Genomic DNA, 22,263 nt, shown 5'->3' on the forward strand with positions numbered 1-22,263 from the left:
AAATGTAAAAATAGAAAAAAAATCTGTAAACTGCTGATCATGAGACAAACTCAAAAACTGCATACTTCAGAAATTTTATTGGTCTGAACAAAGGCCAGAAGCAAGGAATGACAGTATGAATGCACACATGTAAAGAGTCTGTAGATTTGATAATACTGATGAAGAAGTATAACCAGGTCACATGCAGAAAAAAACAGCGTTTTAAAGCAGCTCTGGAAATCCTCGCTGAGCATTAACACAGGCTGTGCAGTTTGATAAAAAGACCCAAAAGTTTGAAGAGAACATCGAAATATCTTCAAGCCTTTCACTTTTACAGCTAAGTCTGAAATGCAATGAATTGTGCAGTATGCAAGAAAACCCCCCAAAGCAGAATAATAAAACACAACTTGATGAGTTAGTAGATACTCAAATTACAATGTAGTTAGAGCTGTTAAAATAAGTGCTGTCCCTGACCTAGTTAGATATATATGGAAAATGAGATTAAGGCAGTATATGCTTGGGAAAAAAACAGTTTCAGCACTTTCACAGCTGAATAAAAGCTAGTTGAGCATATCTGAGCATCAGGTCACAGGTTTAGTGCAAGCAGGGCACGGGGGGGTAAACAGGACCAGTATTAACGTAGCTCGCTGCTTCTCTCTCTTGACATTTCAAAGGACCACAAACTTTGCAGAATTCTTAAACAATGTGTGGCGTTACAAATTTTTGGAAAACACACAAAAGCTGCACAGTCTTTCCACAGTAAAGTCAACAACACTATCGCCACAGAGCCCTATACAGCCAGCCCATACCAGCCACTAAACCTAAGGAAATAACATGAAGTAATTCAATGGCATGAAACTTAGAACAAAAGCAAAGTCGATAGGGTTGGGTATCACTTATTGTATGGCAGCTAAGCAGTTGGATATCACATAACCGGATAAAGTATATGAACAAACTTAGTATTGGCTCATACTCAAACATTGCCGTCATCATCAACCCCCAGGTCACGTGTACAACGTATGCAGCATCTTGGTCCTTTTCATTGTCCGTTTTGCTTCAGCCTCTCCAGCCGCTGGAGCAAAGCATTCCCAAAGGCTTCTCTGTAACCCGGACTGAGCGTGTCTAGGAGCGAGTAAACAGTCTCGTGATACTGAGTCGTCAAATTCTCGTCCACTTGATCGAATGTGTAGCCCACCACCTGTTTGGGAAGAAATCAGTGATTTACTGTAAAACATCTGCACGGTTTGGAGTCTTAAAAGTGAAAACACGTGGGTAATATGTCACTGTCGCTGCATCGTCTCACCCTCAGCCCAGCCTCGGTGAGCTCCAGACAGTAACGGTTTCCCTCTCTTGTTTCCACATTTATGTAGGCCACGTCGGACGCGCTGTTGAGACTTTGTGACACGTGCATTTCAGACACAGCAAAGAGGACGTCGTTGACCACTGCTTCCGCCTCTAGTCTCATGTCCTTGACGTCACCGAGCTCAATAGACTCTTCATCAAAAGCAGAGACCATGGACTCCTCAGCCTGGCAGTCTACCTCCATCCCCTATAACACGTTAAAACAACAGCATTTGTTGATTCAAGTGTGATGGGCATAAAAATTGAAAAATGGTGGTTTTTAGAGGTTACATTCAAGATTTTTGAGAATATGAATGAGTTTCAGACTATGCTAACAAAAAGAAATAAAAAAAAGACATTAAATAAAATCAGAATTCTAGAATTAATCATTTCATATTATTGTGAATTGAATATCTTAAGGGCCTTTACTAACCTAAACTGCTAACCAAAGTGCTAATCGGACAAATAAGATAATAATTCAGGATTTCGACCCGTGAAGACCTCTTTTGCATTTCAAAATACCAGATTAGTTTAATTTAAAAAAAGAAAAAAAAACTAAACAATCATAATGAACAAAAAAAAGGCTTTAAAAAAGGAAATGGGATGCTAATTTACAAACAAAAATTCCAGTCATATAAATGGGAAGAAATATGCAGTGAAGCATAAACTCAAACTCATGGAAGAAGTCAAAACGCCCAAGGTATCCGAAATATCTTCTGAAGTAAATGAGGTACACAAACTGGGACTCATTGGTTACGTCCAAAATTAGATACATAGTTCACCAAAAATGTTGTAAAAGGGACAAAGCTTTCATTGCTCAGGAGAATTGTAGTAGTTTTTGAAGGGTTAGCTAGTAAACGTCTGTTATGATTATTTTTGACAGCAGCAATTAAACGCATCATGATTATACAGTTAAAACTAGATCTGCCAACATACCATATGTAGTCTGGTGAGGTATGGGGGAATCTATCTGATAAAAAAAATAACCTTAAGATCCTAGAAAGATTTATTTATCTAATGATAGAGCCATATTTCTATGATATTTAAACAGTGAAGCCAGTATGTGCCAAATCTGTGTTTAGCTGTTAGCATGCAACCTTCATTTCACGTATCCGTCTCTGTGCTTTGGCCCCCAGTTTTTGTGTCTTTATCTGATTATTAAAAACAGTCTGTCATTGGTGGAATCTGTAAAAGCTGTTTAGGTGTTAATAAAAATTAAGTTCTAAAAGAAAAACAACCTCTTTATACAGGATATAACTAAACCAAACCCAAGCCTGATCATGAGCTGGTGGATGCTAGAAGGTTAAGAGATGCCTAGTCTTAAAATTCAGTTTGGTTGGTTTTAGACTTTAAGACTTTTTTAGGAAACACAAAGCCGTCCATCCACCCATTTTCTTCTACTTATCCAACTCAGGGTCACAATGGGACTGGGGCGTGTCCCTGCATAGGGTGAGAGGCAGGTTACACCCCGGACAGGTCACCAGGGCTACAGACAAAAACACATCTGTGTGTGTCACATCTGATCTTCCTGTGACGATGTATCTCACCATGTCTAAAGCAGAAGTGAAACATGAGGATCTGACGTGTTTGTTTAAAAAAAATGCAAAGTAGACTATTTTGAATACTTAGCATCGTGTAGGAGCTGACTGTGTGACTAAAGGTTAAACCTGTATTTTCTGGAGCAACCACTGGACAATTTTAAATGTTCGCTTCACTTCCAGAATTAAATACAGCTCCTCTGAGAAGGAAAACATTGCACCTGACCCATATCTGAGGGGGATTTCTCAATCTGTTGTCAGCTGAGGGAACTTTAAAACACTCCCTCAACACAAGAACGGTTGTGTTGCTCCCGGCAACACAAAACAGCAAATTTTGATTGATGGTGGTGTCAGTGTTTCCCAGTGCTGAACTGGACAGATTTACAAACTTTTACAGGCTTTTATTTTAATTTTCAAATTTGACTGAAAGCTGAAACCGTACCATACGAATCAGTAAAAACTACTCAACGTATCACCTGTTCGATTTGCTCCGTGGCAACAGGTATTTGTTGTGCAAGTTCGGTTTTGTCACACCATGTTTACGTCAAGCTGCATAACATTAGGAGCTTTTTTCCCCTGCATATCTTGCTGTCTCGTGGTTCCTAACTGGTTTTTCATCATTCACACGGTTGGCTTGACGCCTGTATGGAAAGCAGCCTTGACCTAATCCATACCTTCGATGTTAAAAACGCAGAGAATGATTTTTATGGGATGAGAAAGTAAAATAATGGACATTAAATACCATTCTTGAACCAGGAAGAGTACAGTTTTTTAGTTTTCTGCTAACCAAAATGTTTTAAGACTAGTTTTTTTGGCAAAATATCTTATAAACCTTAGATTATAAGGTTTATCCACCAAACCACTGAGGTAGTAAAAATGCTAGTGATCAAAAATTATTGGAATAAATTCTAATTGTGTACAAACAAATTAGTGTATAGTCCTATTTGCTTATAAAAAAAAATGTCTACAGCCACCCCTCATTTTTCAACAGTTTGCCAGAAAAATGGGAAGGTGGAGTGATTAATTGAAACATGTGCAAAGATACATGGAAATGCAGTATATAAGGTGAAAACAAGCTTGAAAGTTAATATTTTTTGTAATTTCTTTGAGTAGTCTTCAGGAATAGGCTTCTTAAAGGGAATTTAAAGCTGTTCTTTCTATGTTGGCTGCCTTTTGTTCTACTCTCTGTCAAGATGATCCCAAAATGCTTCAATTATGTTGAGCTCCTTTCTGGGGAGGCCAATCCTTCACTGATAGTCTTGTAATCGTATGTTTTTCTATTCAGGTACGCTTTTACTTCATTGGCAGTGTGTTTGGGATCACTGCCATGCTAAAAAAATGAATCTGTTACCAAGCTAGTAGACCAAAATCTGTAAGTACTTTTCTGTGTTCATAATTTCATCTATTTTGACAAGATCCACAACACCACTGGCTCAAATGCACCCCCCAAACCATTACAGAGCCTCCACAGTGTTTCACAGATGGCTGTAGATACTCACTGCTGTCCTTCTCTGATTTAAACTATCATACCTCAGCAGTTTTCCCTGTATCCCTTCCTTAATGAATGGCCTCTTGACAGCCACACTTCCACTGAGACAATTTCTGATGACTACATGTTTTCCTGACAGACTGCTAGCAGCAAAGAGCCTCAAGATACAATTTAAAATTGCTTCTTTGCCAAGTCATTTGTTACGTGCAGTCTGTTATGTCTGCTCTTTAGTTAGTTCATACCTTGAGTTATGTGCATTTTTATGGTTGAATGATTCAAGAGTCAGTGTGAAATGGTTTAAGAAAGAAAGAAAGAAAGAAAGAAAGAAAGAAAGAAAGACCTGCCTGCAGACTGAAGATTTTTTGTTCAAGACCACTTTAAAAAAGGAAGAAGGTCTGTCTCCTTGGAATCAAAATATGAGAAAATGAGGGTGACTCACGACTTTTGCACACTACTGTAATATAATAAATGTAAAAATAGCATAAAATGGAAATGATCAAATACAAGGAACTTAGAAATTTCAGTGGAATCCTGCCTTCTGTCCCACATTTATAAACTGCTGGTCATGAGACAAACTCGAAAACTGCTTACTTCAGAAACTGTATTGGTCGGAACAAAGGCCAGCAGCAAGGAATGACAGTATGCATCCACCACAAAGACTTTTAGAAAGCCTGGAAAACTGTTGCTCAAGAAAACTTTAGAGAAACACAGAAAACTCTGAATGAAAAGAATCTGAATGAAAATCTACATACTGCCAACGGAGACATGCCAAACTGTGTTTCATTGTTATTGTAACAGTTACAATAAAGATCTATTCTGTTCTATTCTTTTGCACAGCATCGTACATTAAAAATAAGTCACTGTTTAAAGCGAAAGCACCAGCATAAAAGCAAAAATAAAACAAAACGTGCACCATCAGCATCTTGTCCTGTTATATAGCCATTATAAAGCGTTCTACTTTCCATTATATGATCATTACTGTTGCACCACAGTGTGCGGTATTTGATTGTAGTAATAAAAGCAATGTAACAGCGACATCTCGAGGACTGTGAGTAACCTTACCTTATTGCTAGCTGTGCTCTGTCCACAAACAAACATCATAGTCAGTGGTAATGAATAAGTGTGCGAATTTAAAGCAGCTATTATAAATAAAGTCCGATCAGCTGTGGCTAATTTAAACAGCTAACAGTTGCTACATTTTGGGGGAAACTCGTAACTGAACCACTGCCTGCCATACCATACTTCTGCCACTTTCTTTAAAATTATACAGCGAGTTCTAGCTTAGACCATAACTGATGGGTTTACTCAGATCACGAAAAAAAATCATTTCTAACTAAAGTGCGTTTATTTTTCTCACCTCCTCGCAAGCGGTGTTCTTCCGGCTTGTGGAAGCTTCCAGCTCTCCGTGGGCAGGACAGTCCAATCAGCGCCACCTCACGTTAAGCTGCTTTCTTTTGTTAGTCTAATTTATTCACAGCCGGATAAAAGCACATAGACCGACGCTATCTTTCTTTTTTCAGCGTATTATATTTATGTTAAAGTATATTAAACCTTGGCCCACTAAGTGCCCCGTGGACTACACAGCTCCGCCATGTTATGACATCACTGGCTAATCCCACCCCGGAGCGTGTAGTTGGTGCGGAGTCATGAAAGTGTTTGTAAACAACTCAGTCAGAAGGTAACTTAACAGCTCTACTAATGTCCTCAATTTTTTTTAATTAACCCACGCGTGACTGCTTATAGAATCAGTGTGTGTTTAAGCAGCGCTTTGGTCAGTTTGCATCTGACGTGTGAGGGTAGATATCTTTAGTTAGTGTTGGGTTTTAGGTTAGCACCCATGCTAAATGCCAAGCTTGACGTTAGCCGGCAATGCTAATGCTGCCTCACTCTTCCCACAGAGGTGGTAAGCTAGCTAATGTCATGTTTGCTAGCCGGCTAGTTAGCTCAATGACTTGCCTTTGTCTTGCCGACAATAAAAGCGCAGTTCCCGCCGTTGCGTGACAGCTTTGTGTAGGTTAACATAGCCATGGGTAAATGTGTGCCATCAAGTTTGTGACATGCTGACAGGTATTTCCAAGGCCTCTACCGGCTTTAAACGCGGTCAGCGTACGCTTAAACAAAAAAAATCAACAGTCTAGATTGCACTACATTACAACGCTGATTGCTGCTAGCAAGCAATTTAAAACACCTTAAACTAAAGCATTAGCATTAATGTAGCTTGCTATTTTCGAGTATTTTATGTTAAGTCACTTGTTGTGTCAAGTGTCAAATTACAGAGGGGGGCACCATTTGCATGTTTTTCCTGCAGGCGTAGCAAACTGGAGTCGGACCAATCCCCACACACATCTCCGAGTGTCATCACATCCTCCCAAGTGTACCAGATTGGGGGTGATGAAGGATGTTTGAGGTCACGCTTTCTCGACGGGTCAACGGGATGACACAGCTGTAACGTCACTGACTAATTTGTAGCCGTTGAAGCAGCTGTAGGATTGCACGTGCAGAGCATCAGGACGCCTTCCACTATCTGTGTGTTGTTCACCTGCTGAAGTTAAGATGCCTTGGCCTTTTTCTGAGTCCATTAAAAAGCGGGCCTGCAGGTACCTCCTGCATCGGTACCTGGGCAACTTTCTTCAGGAGAAGCTTAGTCTGGATCAACTCAGTCTAGACCTTTATCAAGGCACTGGGTCTCTTGCACAGGTTCCACTGGATACGTGGGTATGTGTAGTGCATGTGTGTGTAGCTGAAAATACACCAGATTAAATTATCAGTTAAATAAACCAAGAGGTCCTCTAATGTTTTTTTCTTTTTGTTTTATTTTGTTCCTCAGTCACTCAATGAGCTACTGGAGACTGCAGATGCTCCTTTTGAGGTAATCACAGGGTTCATCCAGACCATCTCTCTGACAGTCCCTTGGGCAGCACTGCTGCAGGAGAACTGTGCCCTAGAAATCAAGGGTTTGGAGATGGTTCTCAGACCAAGACCAAGAGTGGGTAAGGATATATATTTGTCCCTCTACAACACCTGAGAAAAAGCTTAAAATTAGTAAAAGTAAGCAGTTTTATTTTATACATATGAGTAGACAAATAAGGTAATCACTGCTGGTTATACTTCCAGCATCTGGCGTTGAACCCATGTACTGGTCCAGTTTCATGACGAGCAGCATGCAGCTTGCTAAAGAATGCCTGAGCCAGAAACTGACCGATGATATGGGAGAGAGCTTCCAGCCATTTGAAGGACTGGAGAAGTTTGCAGAGACGATAGAAACGGGTAAATTGCTTCTGTGTTTTTTGGCATTCAGCAAGTTTACCTCACAAATACCGTGTAAAGTAATGACTTTTAAATTTCTTCTCTCGCAGTTTTGAGAAGAGTCAAAGTGACATTTTTGGACAGTGTTTTTAGAGTCGAACACATTCCAGAAAATTCTAAAACTGGAATCGCTCTTGAGATTCGAATCAACAAGTAAGTTTTTGACAGTCAGTGGCACCTCAGTTTCCACAATAAGATAATCTACTTCAAATTGGTATATATGGTCAAATTTTTGAACACATTAAGCATGGGGAGGTACTGGTGCAGATGTTTAGTGAGAAGTTTGTATTTTAATACTTGATCTCCCCCTGACAAATACCGTCTCTCTTCAGGATTGTGTACTGCGATGAAACAGGTGAGGAGAGTTCAAGTGTCAATGTGCATCAGCCAACCACGTTTGCACATAAAAACGTGCAGATGGAGGGAATTACTGTATTCTGGGACGAGTTCTCTGATGCGTCTCGCGCTGCTTGTAAATCGTCACCTACTCCATCGGTTAGTGTAGCAAATTTCACATTGTAAGAGTTGTATATATGCATGTGGCCTTTTTAATCAAGTCTTTCTGTATTTTGCAGGAAACTGAGCCAAAACTCTCACCTAGCTGGAATCCAAAAATAATATGCGAGCCGCATCCCCAGTTCACAGAGCCTGTATCCTCTTCAGCGCCTTTTGAACCTGTGCAGGTTGGCAGCCTCTGTGGCAAAATTGAGTTGTCCCTCACTCTCAAAAATAACCTAGCGATGCCTGGTGCAAAGGTAAATTATCTATTTTTGAATCACAAAGATTTACGAGGAAAACAATTTCCCACGTTGTTTATCCAGTATCAGACTTTTGGGGTAATATTCACAAAATTTTGCCAACTTTTCTTTTCAGCTGGATGTTGTTGGACAGATCGATACACTGATTATTCTGCTGTCCCCACGGCAAGTTCACCTTCTTTTGGACTTATTTGGAGCTTTCTCTGGTGGAGGTGAGAACCACTCTCTTTCGAGATGATGGAGAACTTTGGGACCAGATGGGGTCTTACAGGGTTATTTAGAAATTGTGAATGTAAGTGTATTTCTAACTCTTCATTTAAGGTGCACAGGAATGGACTAAGGATAGGAAAAATCGCCCAATACAGCAGGAGGATGAGTATCGCCTCCATATGGAACTGAACAGGTGCCTAAAGAAGGATACTGCTGTCCCAGGAGCAGATCCTGACCTCTTTGAAAGCCAGACAACTAGAACTGTGTCGAGTCGAGGTTGAGTTGAAACACCATCCTGTAATGTCTACATTTTCTTTGATTTTAGTGATTGATTAGCTCTTCTGATGAAAAGTTTTCTGTTTTTTTATCTTTTTTGTTTTGCTAATGTAGACGACGTGTTTTTCTCCATGGCTGACATGGACATGTCTCATAGCTTGTCATCCCTGCCTCCTCTGGGTGAACCACCCACTGTTGATTTGGACTTGTCACTCACCAGTAACTACTCTGCCTCACCAGGAGAATCTCCCTCTGGAAATGCAACAGTAAGCCTTCATTTGTGTGATCATGCTTACAGAAACGTTCAATATGGTTTAAATCGTGTGAGATTAAGGACTCTCAATGGTCTGGAAACTCAGTAGTTAGTGATCTCATACAGGAAAAATGAGTTATACAAATAAATATTTTGAATAGTACTGTTTCATTTTCATCTGTGTTTTGTAGGCTCTGTGGGACGAATATATGGACGTACCACGACAAAGAGAGAAGCAGACTTGTGAAACTCCCCTCCAGTCACGGGATTCGCACCTGCCTCAGAAACTGTTGAGGCAAACTTGTAAGCACTACAGTAAATTAATACATACATAAACATGTATATTATGCACTCATACACCCTTAGTTTATCCAGTGTGTGAAACAAACAGTTTCAGGAGTTGTTGAACAGGTTATGTTCAATCAAAAGACTTATGTTGAAATATTCCCAAGATCAGTTCCCCCTTTGTGTTCATGTACATGGTTGTAGCTGGACATTATTCGCTGTTTGTGTTTCAGCCCATTCGTCCAAAACCCACAGTGATGAGTCAAGGCCAGAGTTAGTGCTGAGGCTGACATTGGGCAGTTTGGCTGTCTCAGTCCTCCACATTGACCCGCTGCCGCCACCACATGCTGCTCCCAGTCCTCTTGGCCCCATGGCTGCACACTTCTTCAGCATGGTGGGCCCAGGACAGCTTGACCCAGCCGCTTTCCTTCAGTCTCGGACGGTGTTTAATCAGGCTTGTCCTCATGACCACCTCAGGTACACTTCTAATTTGAATTAATTCCTGTATTCTGAAGGAATAAGTATGTGAAGGAATCAGATCAGCTGAATCACCTGGGCTTATGTTTGCAGGTTTGTAGGCCAGGGTCTGAAGTTAAACTATGATCACTGGCAGGGATCCAACTTAAGGACTTTTAGCACTGACATTACCCTGAACCAGATGGAGTTTCTAGAGTGTCTGTTCACCTCTGAGGCTGTTATTGGTGGCTCGCAAAAAGGAGTTCAATATACTGAGGTGAGACCTTCAAGCCTGAGCTTCGTACATCTCTCACTGCACAACGCTTTGGATGTTTGAACACTGCGTATATGTATTTATACAGAACACTTGAAAGGTGCAGCTGGTTTGACATTAGTGTTTCACTTTAGTTTTTCTCTCACACCTCAGCTGCTGACATTTGACACCAAAGCCAGTGCTGATGCGCCGCTTGCCACCTGCCTTCACCTGCTTTACAAACAGGCTGAGCGCAGGGGTCCTCAGGTAACTGCATCCGTTAGCTCAATATGAAACCGCAACACTTTAACAATCAAATGCAGTTCCTCCACAATGAGTGTCTGGCCTATACTTTTAACCCTTTGCCTCGCTGTGCAGGGCGGCCAGGTGCGTCTCAGCACCATTCCCAGGAAAGCTGAGATCCAGGTGGAGCTGGGTCCTGTGCACTCTGAGCTGGACATCAGTATCGTAGACCGCCTAAACTCACTACTGCAGCCTCAGAAACTAGCAACCACAGAGGCGATGGCCTCCCACATGTATACATCTTACAATAAACATGTCAGCTTGGTAAGTGTGGTCCATCATGTAAGCCTATGCTTTTTCTGTATATGTTCTGACGTTGAGGTTTTAGTGTAGGCACAAACTGCTTTTCTCCTACAAAAAACAAACAGTAAGTCAATACATAGAAAATTCACATTTCTTTGTACTTGGCATATATGAAAGTCATCTAATCTACATCTTTGTCTTTCTTCATAAATTTCACAGCACAAGGCTTTTACAGAGGTTTTCCTTGATGACAGCCATACTCCTGCCAACTGTCATGTGTCGCTGACAATTAATGCACCAGTGCTGGGCATTGCTGTGCGCTTCCCCATCCCTGATCTGCGTTCAGATCAAGAGAGGGGCCCTTGGTTCAAGAAGTCCCTACAGAAAGAAACACTGCACTTGGAGCTGGAAGAGCTGGAATTGAAAACCGAATTCATGGGTGGCAATTCACCTGACCAAACCAAAATGGAGCTCACTTTTAAGGAACTCACTGGTGTGTCAAGATTTCAAACGCTCCTCTGAAGATTTAATTGTCTGTTGACTTGGACTTTAATTGTTTTTACTTTTACCCGTTTGCACAGGGAGGTTCCAGGAAGAGGACGATCAGACAGCTGCCCGGTTCCTCAGAGTGTCACACACAATGGATGGAGACATGACCACATCTGAAAGTGTAAAATTTGATTGGCCAAGGTAAGATCACATAACCAACCAATATAGATATCTCTTTGTTTAGCAGTGTCAGCAATATTACATTTTTCTGGGCAGGGTTGTGCTGAAGATGAACCCCACTGCAGTCCACTCCATCCTTGAGCGTGTGACAGCTGAAGATGAGGGGGCTGAGGACCATTCTCTTGAAGAAGAGGAGGAGGAAGGGGCTGCTCATTCACTGAAGGATGTATGTGACTTTGGGAAGCCAGAGCCGTCACCCTTTTCTTCACGTAGGGTTATGTATGAGAATGAAGAGGTAGGTTATGGGTCAACAATGTTCAGTTAACCTATTCTTGACACGACTGTCTCTGTGATTCTAACTGTTCATACTGTAGCATCTCAAATCTGCATTGTAGCCCCTGCACCTGAAAACTACAGTGAATAATTACCAGACAACCTCACACTACACAGCTGCTTTCTGACGCTTCTGCAGAAAGCTGAGCTTTTCTCAGCTCACATCTGTCTTTAAGATTTATATCTCCAGATATTTGTTTGACACACATGTTATCTGGAGGCCATTCCTAATCTGATTCAGTTTAATGTAATGTGGAAACTGAAAGCTTGTGACACGTGTGTATGCCGGAAAGGCTCTCAATTATATCAGAAGAGCTGTAACCAGTAGGAAAACCTATTATGTGTTCATAGATTGTGGAACATCATATCAGACTTTCCACAGTCATTAGTCACACACATATACATATATATATATATATATATATATATATATATATACTTGTGTGACGCATCCAGGCATGTGAGATTAATGTGCCACTAGGTCTGACTGTGGTTTAAGTCAGAACCTAATGCCAAATTTTTGTGCTGCTTTTTGATGTTTCCTTGAAAGAATTGCCAGACTTGAGCAACAGGGAATAACGTTCAACAAGTGCAAGGTTGTTTTGGAATAATTCACTAATATGTTTAATTTGAACTATCACTATAGGTCTATATCACTATAGTTGTAAGAAAGATGCTCAAAGTGATGTTTTGCTGCTGTGCATGTTATTGCAATCCTAAATTATGAGTTTTAGATTTGTTGCTTTAAATCTATTCTTATGACACAGCTACAGTAAACTTGTATATCTTGCCTAACTTTATCTCCGAGTGATCATCTTACATGTAATATGAAATCACAGCACCACCACTCCTTCCCACTCGTCCTTTTAGCAAGCCGCCCCCCTCCCTCATCTTTTACGTGCAAATCTTTTGCTGTTTTTCTCCATTCTGTCTCACTGTGTCACTCTCATCACCTTCACCAGTCAGGCACGTATTTCATTACATTTACTTCTAGTCCACAAAGTTGCTTCTCCAAAGGCAGTAAGTGATGTGATGTCCAGAATCGTTCATGTTGTTGTTGTTTTTTTTTTTTTTTTTTTGTTCTTTGTTTTAAATACTTTTCCAGTTTTCTTTATCGATTGAAAGGTGTTGCTATTTTGTTAATGGCATTGGTCCAAAGCTGGAGCAAAATGTACAGGTTGATTTATTTGCATTGGGAAGCGAGGATATTTGGTAATATATTTACATGTTTGGCAGGTGCATCTTTATGCAAAGGTGTACAATAGCGCTGCTTTGCGTACCTAACCTGCTGACAAAACAGGTGGTGACAGAGTTGTGTTTACATTCACTATTATAATCTTGTAATTCCAGATGGTCATTCCTGGCGATGTCGGTGAGATGACGGTGTTCCAGGAAAAAACAATGAATAACTCCCGGTTCATCCTTGAGTTGTGTTTCCCTAATGTGCAGCTAACACTCCCCAGCAAGGCATTTTATGAAAAACTACACAACAGGTAGGTCACTTGGCATTCACCCACAGCAACTTCATTGCCCCTTATTTATTTATCTTTAATTTAACTAATTTATCTACAACACACATCTTTAACAGCTAGTTAACATTGCTTATTACTGGACCTGAGGTTCACCAGCTACTGTCATATCAGGGGAAAAACTTTTTCAGCTGTATATTCTTCTCTATGCATTTAATAATTCTTATCCATATTCTAAATATTTTAGGATAAACAATGACCTTCTGCTGTGGGAGCCCACTGCTCCATCCCCAGTGGAGACTGTAGAGAACATGCCATATGGAGTTGGGCTCTCTGTTGCCAGTCAATTGATCAACACTTACTCCAAGGACAGCTTTAGCCAGTTCCGCTCCACTGGTCCTGAGGGTGCGACAGAACAGAGTTTTCACCTAATTTCACCTAATTCTTTAGTCGCTTATGATGTCATGTCATAAACGGGTGTTTTGTTGTCTTTGCAGAGGAGACCAGTGGGTCAGAGGAGGAGAACATGCACTATTACTCGCCTGCCGCTGACCTGGGCTTCAGATCTCGAAAGAAGAAGAAGCCCAAAGCCCACAGCAAGAACTCCCAGAGCCTTTTCTCTGTCAATCTTAGTGTCAATCATGGCCTTATGTGTCTTCATGCTAACGCCAAGGTAACCTTCAGTATTTTCCACACACAGGCTTTACTTTGGCTTGCTGCCCAAATATATTTGACATCAGAGTTTTATTTTATCAACAACATCCATCACTGATTTAAAAGTGGACAGTCCCCTCACTCCAGCTTTAAAAGTTCAGTTGCTGCTAACCAGCCAGCTGGGCCCCTCCCATTGTGTCTTTCACTAAAGACAGCATGGACAGGTTGCTGCTGTGGTAGTCCTCGATATCTGCAGCGACTTGACCAGACTTAATCTCCCCTGTGTTGCACTTCTAGTGGTGACCCTTGTTCTGCCTTACAGTCACTGCGATTTTAAGGTCCACTCGTAAATACATACAGAACTGGTTCATGTGCTGCAGCACTGAGCTCACAAAGGCTACAAGGACTACTACCACCACCAGCGCTCCTGTAGTCCAATACTGTGGAGTTGACAAACTCAGTGATACAAATGACTGATGATTATTGTGTATCTGTTCCAAAGTACATGATAACAAAATATTTACAGAAAATCATCTTAGAAACAATATTGTTTCATGTCTTTTTTTTTTTTCTTTTTTTTTTTTAAAGTGCACCAAAAAAACAATGAAATTTGTGGGAAATTGGACAGTGGAGTTGAGTTTATGTTGTTTTTACAGAAGGAGGATAAAACCACACTGAAAAACAAACATGGCGAGTTCTGGCTGGAGGTCAAAAATGCTGTTTTGTTCAGCGTCACTCAGTATGAAGGCTTTAAAGATCAGCACTACATTTGCTTTCATACCAGCAGCATCTGCATGTATCACCAAGGTAAGCTGCCTCCTGTTTGTGTGTAATATCACTATTGTGTTAGTCTTAAGATGTTATTAGTGATATGTGGTGATAATGGGACCTAAAAATATATAAAAGTATAGGGTAACAGTCTAGACCTGTACTAATGGCACGACTGTATGCGTTTTCACTGATTACTCAATATGTTAATATCCCCAGGACTCATAGATGGAGGCACTTCTGTCTCAGACATCAAATTGCCATGCAGGACACATCCCCATTGGCTAGAGCCAACCATCTACCAGTCAGAAACATCTTCAGAAAAATTGTCAACGCCTTCGGAGGGTATCGGTTTAGAAGCTCGCAGCATGCTTTCTGTCGCTGTCAAAATCTCATCACAGAATGCAGAACGCAACATCAAGGTCAGATACTCAAAACAGTTAGAGGATTGTGTGTGTATTTCACAGCTTTGTTGCGAACCACTTCAGCAAGTCCACTACAGACTCTAGTGTCACATTCTGTACATAAAGTACTTATGTTTGAGTTATTTTTAAAGGCTGGCAGGCTTTATTCTGCACTCATATTGTCCATGAGTTTTGGATCTACTTCCCAGTCAAAATTGAGAAATCGCCATGTTTCATTATTGGTGGTTATTAAATGTTTAAACCCTTACTGTGGAAGAGAAATAATGTTGTTTTGTGTGTTGCTTATTAAATAAGTCCACTTATGGGGCTGTGTGTATATGTTTGTATGCAAATTTTAAAAATTCCACGTAATTTAAGAAGTAATGTGCTCGCTGTGATGTCTTTTTTTTTTTTTTTTTTTTTTCTCTCTCTCTCATGCAGGAGTTTCTGGTTGCTGTTGGAGTGAGAGGTGCTACACTCCAGCACAGAGTGGTCCCTCCCAGCTTGGGCTGGTATGACCAGGTAAAACAAACTGCCTTAGGCCGCTGTCATATAAGCTTTATTTGACCTTCATATGATGTGTTTACAGAGCACAGAAGAAATGTGCAATAAAATCAGGTATTCATAATCTTACTGATGATTTGTCTACAACAGATTGTTGACTTTCTGAATGTTTCTGATGAACCCGTGTTGGGTTACGCTCCTCCTACGTCTGTCACCACACTACATTTGCACCTATGGAGCTGCTCTCTGGACTACAGGTGAAGTAGAACAAAACACTAAATGGTGACTGATTTTATTATCCGAGTGTGTTCTTATGTGACGCTTGATTGTATTTTGTTTTTTGCAGACCCCTGTACTTGCCACTCAGATCATTGCTGGTTGTGGAAACATTCAGCATCTCCAGTAGCGTCTCTCTAGACAATTCCTCATCAACACTTAGGTGTGAAAAAGCAACTGGTTTTCTTCTGAAATACAAAAATGTGTGGAGGTTACATTATTTAGTAAAATATGTTGTTTCCAGGATCATTTTGGACGAAGCTGCTCTGTTCCTCTCAGACAAAAGTAATGCTGTCTCTGTAAATCTAGCTCGTGGTAAGTTGACTTCAGAAACAGTGTTAAATGTGACTTTACATGAAGCTTTGACAAATTTTGACTTTTTCTTTTTGTCACAGATTATGTCCAAGTGGTAGACATGGGAACCTTAGAGCTGAGGATAACAGCAGTCAAACCTGGAGTAGATGGAAAATTGGTAAATGTTAATTATTTCTATTCCCATTTTAAAAAAACAGACAAAAAAACAGGCTTATACAAACACTTATTTTCGCTCTTGGGTGATAGTCAGAGCCCAGATTCGAGCTGCGCTGCTCCAGTGATGTGATCCATATTAGAACCTGTTCGGACTCCTGTGCTGCCCTCATGAACCTCATACAGTATGTAGCCAGCTATGGAGACTTGCTGCCCCCAGCTGAACCAGAGACCAAGCACAGCAGCACTACACAAAAAAGCAAGGTCAGCAGTGTCACTCAGTTAAAGCATAATTTTCAAACTTTACCATATGCACAAGTTTATTCTGAGTGTATTTTTGGACAGATGGAGGCTCCTAGCCGACCACCATCTCAGACTTCGCTCCTTGCTGAGACTGAGCAGCAGATGTTACAGGATCTCATGAGTGACGCTATGGAAGAGACTGATGGGCAGCCTGTACCAGGGCCGCAGCAGAATGGTACATACTTCGCTCAGTGAGGTAACAAAGTGTTTCACCCATGAGGAGTCTTTACTTTATGAATTTCACACCACTGCAGGCACACCTGAGGAGCAGATTCAAGACCAAGAACCACCTCACTCAGACCTGTTCCTGTTCCCAGATGAAAGTGGGAATTGCCAAGATTCAAGCCCCCCGTACCCCATGCTTCCTTCTCCTCTCATCACACCAGCCCCTAATCTGGCCCAAGAGACTGACGACTTTTGTATATTGGAAACTCCGAGCTCCAGAGGAGAGGTTGGGACGTACTCATTCTTCAGGTTAAGGCTACATATTTTTGTGTAGCCTTAACTTGAAGAGGCTACTTGGCATAGTGATCGACTGTTTTTGCAAAACCTGTTTATGCCTGACTGTAAGAAAAATGTGTGTTCAGGATCGAGATCAGGAGCCGGTGGTGAAGCAGCTATCCTCGGAGCCAGTAGAAGTCAAAGACGATCACTTCAGTCAGCCTCTGGATGGAAGTGATTCCAGCCGTGGAGCCAACTTTCCCATCCCAGAGGTTCGCTACCTCATTAAGGAGATCTCTGTCATCTGGCATCTTTATGGTGGAAAAGACTTCGGGAGTGTGACCTCCATAGTTTCTCCTGCTAGAAGCCGGGGGTGAGTCATAAACTGGGTTCTGTTTAAATTTGTTAAAAGGAAGACATATTTACTTAACTCTGGTCTTTACTCTGTCTTACAGTTCTACACCTCATAGCTCCCCATCTCAAACTCCAGTGAGACAAGCGAAGGCTTCAGGGCGGGTTGGTGGTGGAAAGGGAAGGAATCCTGATGTCCTGATGGAGATTCAACTCAGCAAGGTAAAGTTATGCTGTGCAGGAATACATGTTCATTATGTTGTGAAATGCCATTTGGGATTTCTTCAGCTTTTCTTTTACTGCTTCTTCAGGTGAGATTCCAGCATGAGGTGTACCCCCAGATCTCAGCGGTGTCTCGTCCAGCAGTGGACCAGCCAGTGTCCCGGCAGGTGTTCTCTGTGCAGGACTTGGAGATTCGAGACAGACTAGCTACCTCCCAGATGAACAAGTTCCTCTACTTGTACTCTAGCAAGGAAATGCCCCGAAAAGCCCATTCTAACATGGTGAGGAAAGCACCATACTCGTGGTAATCGTGGTAAGTTTTGTCCTGTCGTAACCATGTGTGTGCGCTTTTTGTCTTAGTTGACAGTCAAGGCGATGCACATGTGTCCTGAGTCAGGCCAGGCTCCCCCAGAGTGCTGTTTACGGGTCACTCTCATGCCTCTTCGCCTCAATATTGATCAGGTAAGAGTTGGGTACAAATTATCTCTAACCCTGGCAAGCAATGAGCGTTATCTTTTAAGTGATAGCTTCTTCTTTATTTGAAGGATGCACTGTTCTTCTTGAGAGACTTCTTTACAAGTCTTGCTGCTGAAGTTGAGTTTTTCTCACCACCTATTCAAGAAGGTAAGATTGACACAAAACTGTATAATTATTATGAATCCTACTTTTATCTCATGCATCTTTAACGTTTTGTCTGTTTCAGCAGTTTGTGTTACCACAAAGAAAGTGGCTGCCCCAGAGATCTCTTGCAGCTTCTCCAAGCACGCTGGTGGGAGCCAGGATCCAGCCCCAATCATCTCAGTGCCTGCACAGAGACGACTGAGCCAAAACGGTTTCTCTACATCCGGCAGGGAAGAGGCAAATGACAGTGAAGCCTCTGCTTCTCCCTTCACAGACCAACCCATCTTCTTTAGGTTGGAGGTTATTTTTATTGACCACTAAGCCGTTAAACTTTCCAAACTGCTTGTTTATGTTCAGCAACCCCTTGTCATCTTAACAGGGAGTTTCGATTTACTTCTGAGGTTCCCATTCGCCTGGACTACCATGGGAAACACGTTTCTATGGACCAGGTAACTGTCTAAGAGAGGACTTGATTAACTCCACGTTATATTATGAGTGCTTCATGAATGATTTTTATGAATACCTCGTTCCAGGGAACATTTGCAGGGATCATTTTCGGGCTGACACAGCTGAATTGTTCAGAGCTCAAACTGAGGCAGTTGTGCTACAGGCAGGGGTAAGTATACTGCAAAATGTATCTCATGAGACAATAAATTAGCAAAAACATAATTCGCACACAGTGATCCGTATTAAAGTAATACTTGTTTGTGTTTCAGATTATTAGGTGTGGATAAGCTTTTTTCCTATGCAATAAATGAGTGGTTAAATGACATAAAGACAAACCAGCTTCAAGGACTGCTGAGTGGTGTGGCACCTATTCATACTCTGGTAAAACTGGGTAAGTGTAACAGTTCAAGGGATCATCTCAGATGGTTTACTGTATTTGTTAAGAACAGGGCTGTTGCTGTACCTTGTTCTTGTTGGCCAGTTGGGATGTGCTACATGATTAAATGTTGCTTCTCTTGTTAATCAAGACATGAAATACTAGTTATTTAATCCAATTATTCAAATGTTTGTTAATGTACAGTGCACATCGACTGTCAATTATACCTCAGCAACATTACACACTCTCTTTCCGGTGAGTGGATATAAACAAGCACAGTGAAAAGTAACACAAGTGACAGCTCTGTGAACAAGTGTTGATTTGCAGTGTTCTTATCTAGACAATAAACAGTTATTAGCAGACCTTGTAAGCTCACACTGATGAATAAGCTGAGCAGTGTGTAACCATAATCTGCTCAGGTCTATAAACATTAACATGTAAACTAAGCAGTGCTCATGTTAGCTACTTGCAGCAGAATAAACTGATGTGTATTAGTTGTATTGCACATGCCAGCAATAAATGAAATTTAAGAATGCACAGGTCCAACTTTTTGTAGTTCTGATCTGACACCTTGGATATCGATAATGGTTCAAACTGCTGGAAATGCACGAATGAAAGCTGCTGCTGTGGCTAAAGAGAAGCGTCTCCAAACTGCTGAAGCTCGGATGTTAACTTCCTATATATTGCCTCACTCGCCCATTAGCAATCGAAGCATTGCTCCTGTTGCGCAATTATTAACACAGTGTAGAACTGAACTGAATGGATTAGCTGTGGACTGTAGCACTGACACCTATAACCTTAGCACATCTTTATTACACTTTATTATTATACTTTGTCTAATATGAAAGAATAAGATTTTAAAAAATCACAATTTTTCCCAAATTGTATTTGTACAGATATTGTTTAACTTGTCAGTGAACTGACTGTTATCTTACTTTCAGACTTGTTAACTAGTCTGATTTTTGTTGTTCTCTCATTTTAATTGACTTGTAAAGGAGCTGCCTGGTGCTTGGCCCAACAACTTTCTAATTTCTGAAAAGTTCCTTGAGTCAACATTTCCTTGTTTGACAAAATTTTCTTTATTGTTGCTGACATTTCAGAATCAGCCTTAATCACTTTGTTTTTTTTATTAAAGAAAAATAATCTGGAACAGAAACATTTCCAATATGAGAGCTGAGGTCCAGCTTTGACTTTCAGTTGCTTTACTCCTCTGTCAATGTTTTTCTTTTCTTTTTTTATATATTCAGTTCACGGACTCAGGGATTTGGTCTGGCTCCCGATTGAACAGTACAGGAAGGATGGCCGGATAGTCCGTGGATTTCAGCGTGGCACGGCTTCCTTTGGAACCTCTACAGCTATGGCTGCCCTGGAGCTCACAAACAGGATGGTGCGGACTATTCAGGTAAACTGGTCCACTGCTGCTAATAAAATATTTGCATGCATTTCCTTCTGTAAAGCACATAGAAAAATCAATTAATTGTCTGTTATATATAATTTTTTTTTTCTGTTTTTAGGCAGCCGCTGAGACAGCGTATGACATGGTGTCTCCAGTGCCTGATGAGAGGGACACAAAGAGGGTAAAACGGATCTCCCATTATGGACTGGCTCATCAGCCCGTCGACCTCAGAGAAGGTGTAGCCAAAGCCTACACTGTGGTGAAAGAGGTAAAAAAACCAAAAATAAATAGGAAAACCTTCACTTCAGTTCTGTGAAAGAAAAGATGTTTTAAGGACTGCAAAATGTTCCCACAGGGGATCACAGACACTGCACTAACCATCTACGACACAGCCACCCGGGAGCACGAGCAGCGAGGTATGACTGGGGCAGTCGGTGGAGTTCTCCGCCAGCTTCCACCTGCAGTAGTCAAGCCACTCATTATGGCCACTGAGGCGACTTCAAATGTCTTGGGTGGGATGAGAAACCAGATTCACCCCGATGCACGTCAGGAGGAGTCGCAGAAATGGAGGCAGGGCGACGAGTAAGTGTCATTGCCTTATGGAAAACTGAAACAATGACTGTGCAGCAGCTACAGCTTAATAGATGTGCTTTTGAAGAAGGCAAAAGGTGGACAGCGAGTGCTGGTGTAAATAAAATGGTGTTCATCCTGTGGCAATTTGAGCTACTGTGACTTTTAGCTTGTGTCAGCTTATCACATGCCTCACAGTGCCTTCATGGTCATCAGCATTGTCCAACTGTATGCGTGTAATCAAATGGATGAAGAAGGGTGAGTTTGAGCAGCATTTATAATGTCGTTGTGTATGATGCTATGTTGTAGGGTAGACCATACAAATTTAAAATGTAAAGGCTTAAGAATGAAGGAATAGGTCCTTTCATCTGCTTCATTTTCAAACAGCTGTTTACAGATTGTGTGGTTGCGTTCTATTATCCTACTTTGTGTCAGCAAACACTAATATTCTAGGTGTAATGACCCTTAATTTATATAAGATGTACTGTATGTGGGCCTTGTTATTTACTGTAAATATTCCTAATGAGCAGCATTTCATGCAAATATGAGAGAACAAATGTAGAAACTGAATGTGTTGCATCTTTGTAAAGCTCTGTAATCAGCACTTTTAACTGAGTTGAAGCGTAACAAGTGAGAGATGGGACGATTATCCAGACTTGTTCTAAGGTTTCACAATTTTAGTGTTGCATAATTTTCACAAAAGCTGCTGTTTAAAAAAGAAAAAAAGAAAGAAGAAGCTGCGGTTTAAATTTAAAAACTGCTTTATTCTTACAGTCTCATGCTCACATTTTTGAATTGTTGACAAAGTGAATCTACTCAAGATCCATAAGTAAAGTCTTAATGTAGTGATAATCTCATTTGTTTAGTTTTTTTTATTATTATTATTAAGCTATATGTTTATATATTGATGTCTGATGTGATCAATTGTGTTGCAAAGTCTTGATTTTTTTTTCTTCCTTTTTTGGTTATGTGGTAAGAGTATTATTTCTTGTAAATATATGTACAGGTGACTCATGAATTTGTATTAAAAGCATGACGGAGAAATAAAAACGGTGAAATTAACACTGGAGTGTGCTTGGTTGGTGTTTATTTACTTAGACTCTAGACATTTTTGTAAACCTTAGGAGTTGTGTTAGCATCATGTTTCAACGTTTGCTTTATATATTTTATTCTGAAAACTATACGTCCGTCTGTCAAGTGATTTTTTTTTTATTTTGAAAGCCTAACCTCGCTAAGTTAATGTTGGCATGGCAACAGAACTAGTTCCCAAATCTCCATTGAAAAGTGTTAAGAGCGTAGAC

The 22,263-nt window shown here is 40.8% G+C and overlaps 2 protein-coding genes across 3 annotated transcripts; one reads left to right on the top strand and one right to left on the bottom strand.

Moving 5' to 3' along the window:
• Positions 1 to 58: 58 nt before the first annotated feature.
• Positions 59 to 5,921, bottom strand: gskip (gsk3b interacting protein). Its single transcript, XM_063496930.1, has 3 exons — positions 5,705 to 5,921; positions 1,283 to 1,528; positions 59 to 1,177 (listed from the first exon to the last, which is right to left on the bottom strand). Exons 2-3 carry the CDS (start codon positions 1,523 to 1,525, stop codon positions 1,019 to 1,021), a joined length of 402 nt encoding a protein of 133 aa, XP_063353000.1. The 5' UTR covers positions 1,526 to 1,528; positions 5,705 to 5,921; the 3' UTR covers positions 59 to 1,018.
• Positions 5,914 to 22,012, top strand: atg2b (autophagy related 2B). 2 transcript variants are annotated; one of them, XM_063496928.1, is made up of 43 exons: positions 5,914 to 6,025; positions 6,656 to 7,062; positions 7,175 to 7,337; positions 7,462 to 7,614; positions 7,704 to 7,806; positions 7,986 to 8,148; positions 8,229 to 8,408; positions 8,527 to 8,623; positions 8,733 to 8,897; positions 9,012 to 9,163; positions 9,342 to 9,453; positions 9,669 to 9,912; positions 10,006 to 10,168; positions 10,319 to 10,411; positions 10,523 to 10,711; positions 10,910 to 11,183; positions 11,272 to 11,380; positions 11,456 to 11,654; positions 13,043 to 13,185; positions 13,409 to 13,566; positions 13,659 to 13,834; positions 14,472 to 14,622; positions 14,803 to 15,005; positions 15,429 to 15,509; positions 15,642 to 15,748; positions 15,838 to 15,930; positions 16,012 to 16,082; positions 16,163 to 16,239; positions 16,329 to 16,499; positions 16,581 to 16,713; positions 16,793 to 16,989; positions 17,126 to 17,352; positions 17,435 to 17,552; positions 17,642 to 17,833; positions 17,913 to 18,014; positions 18,098 to 18,176; positions 18,256 to 18,466; positions 18,553 to 18,622; positions 18,707 to 18,789; positions 18,890 to 19,011; positions 20,244 to 20,398; positions 20,511 to 20,660; positions 20,748 to 22,012. In XM_063496928.1, the coding sequence occupies exons 2-43, from the start codon at positions 6,901 to 6,903 to the stop codon at positions 20,976 to 20,978; spliced, it is 6,222 nt and encodes a 2,073-aa protein (XP_063352998.1). In that variant the 5' UTR covers positions 5,914 to 6,025; positions 6,656 to 6,900; the 3' UTR covers positions 20,979 to 22,012. The 2 variants fall into 2 exon arrangements, with proteins under 2 accessions (XP_063352998.1, XP_063352999.1); XM_063496929.1 differs by having other exon boundaries at positions 18,259 to 18,466.
• The last annotated feature ends 251 nt before the right edge of the window (positions 22,013 to 22,263 follow it).

Source organism: Pelmatolapia mariae, linkage group LG16_19, assembly GCF_036321145.2.
Source record: "Pelmatolapia mariae isolate MD_Pm_ZW linkage group LG16_19, Pm_UMD_F_2, whole genome shotgun sequence".
In the NCBI taxonomy this organism is placed as follows: domain Eukaryota; kingdom Metazoa; phylum Chordata; class Actinopteri; order Cichliformes; family Cichlidae; genus Pelmatolapia; species Pelmatolapia mariae.

What these genes read in the sequence shown, in the direction of transcription:
- gskip (XM_063496930.1), bottom strand. Translation starts at nt 1,525, where the DNA reads ATGGAGGTAGACTGCCAGGCTGAGGAGTCCATGGTCTCTGCTTTTGAT. An exon ending in TCACCGAGGCTGGGCTGAGG is followed by an intron (nt 1,178 to 1,282) that starts GTGAGACGATGC and finishes CTTCCCAAACAG; the next exon opens with GTGGTGGGCTACACATTCGA.
- atg2b (XM_063496928.1), top strand. Translation starts at nt 6,901, where the DNA reads ATGCCTTGGCCTTTTTCTGAGTCCATTAAAAAGCGGGCCTGCAGGTAC. An exon ending in AGGTTCCACTGGATACGTGG is followed by an intron (nt 7,063 to 7,174) that starts GTATGTGTAGTG and finishes TTTGTTCCTCAG; the next exon opens with TCACTCAATGAGCTACTGGA. An exon ending in CTCCGAGCTCCAGAGGAGAG is followed by an intron (nt 16,990 to 17,125) that starts GTTGGGACGTAC and finishes ATGTGTGTTCAG; the next exon opens with GATCGAGATCAGGAGCCGGT.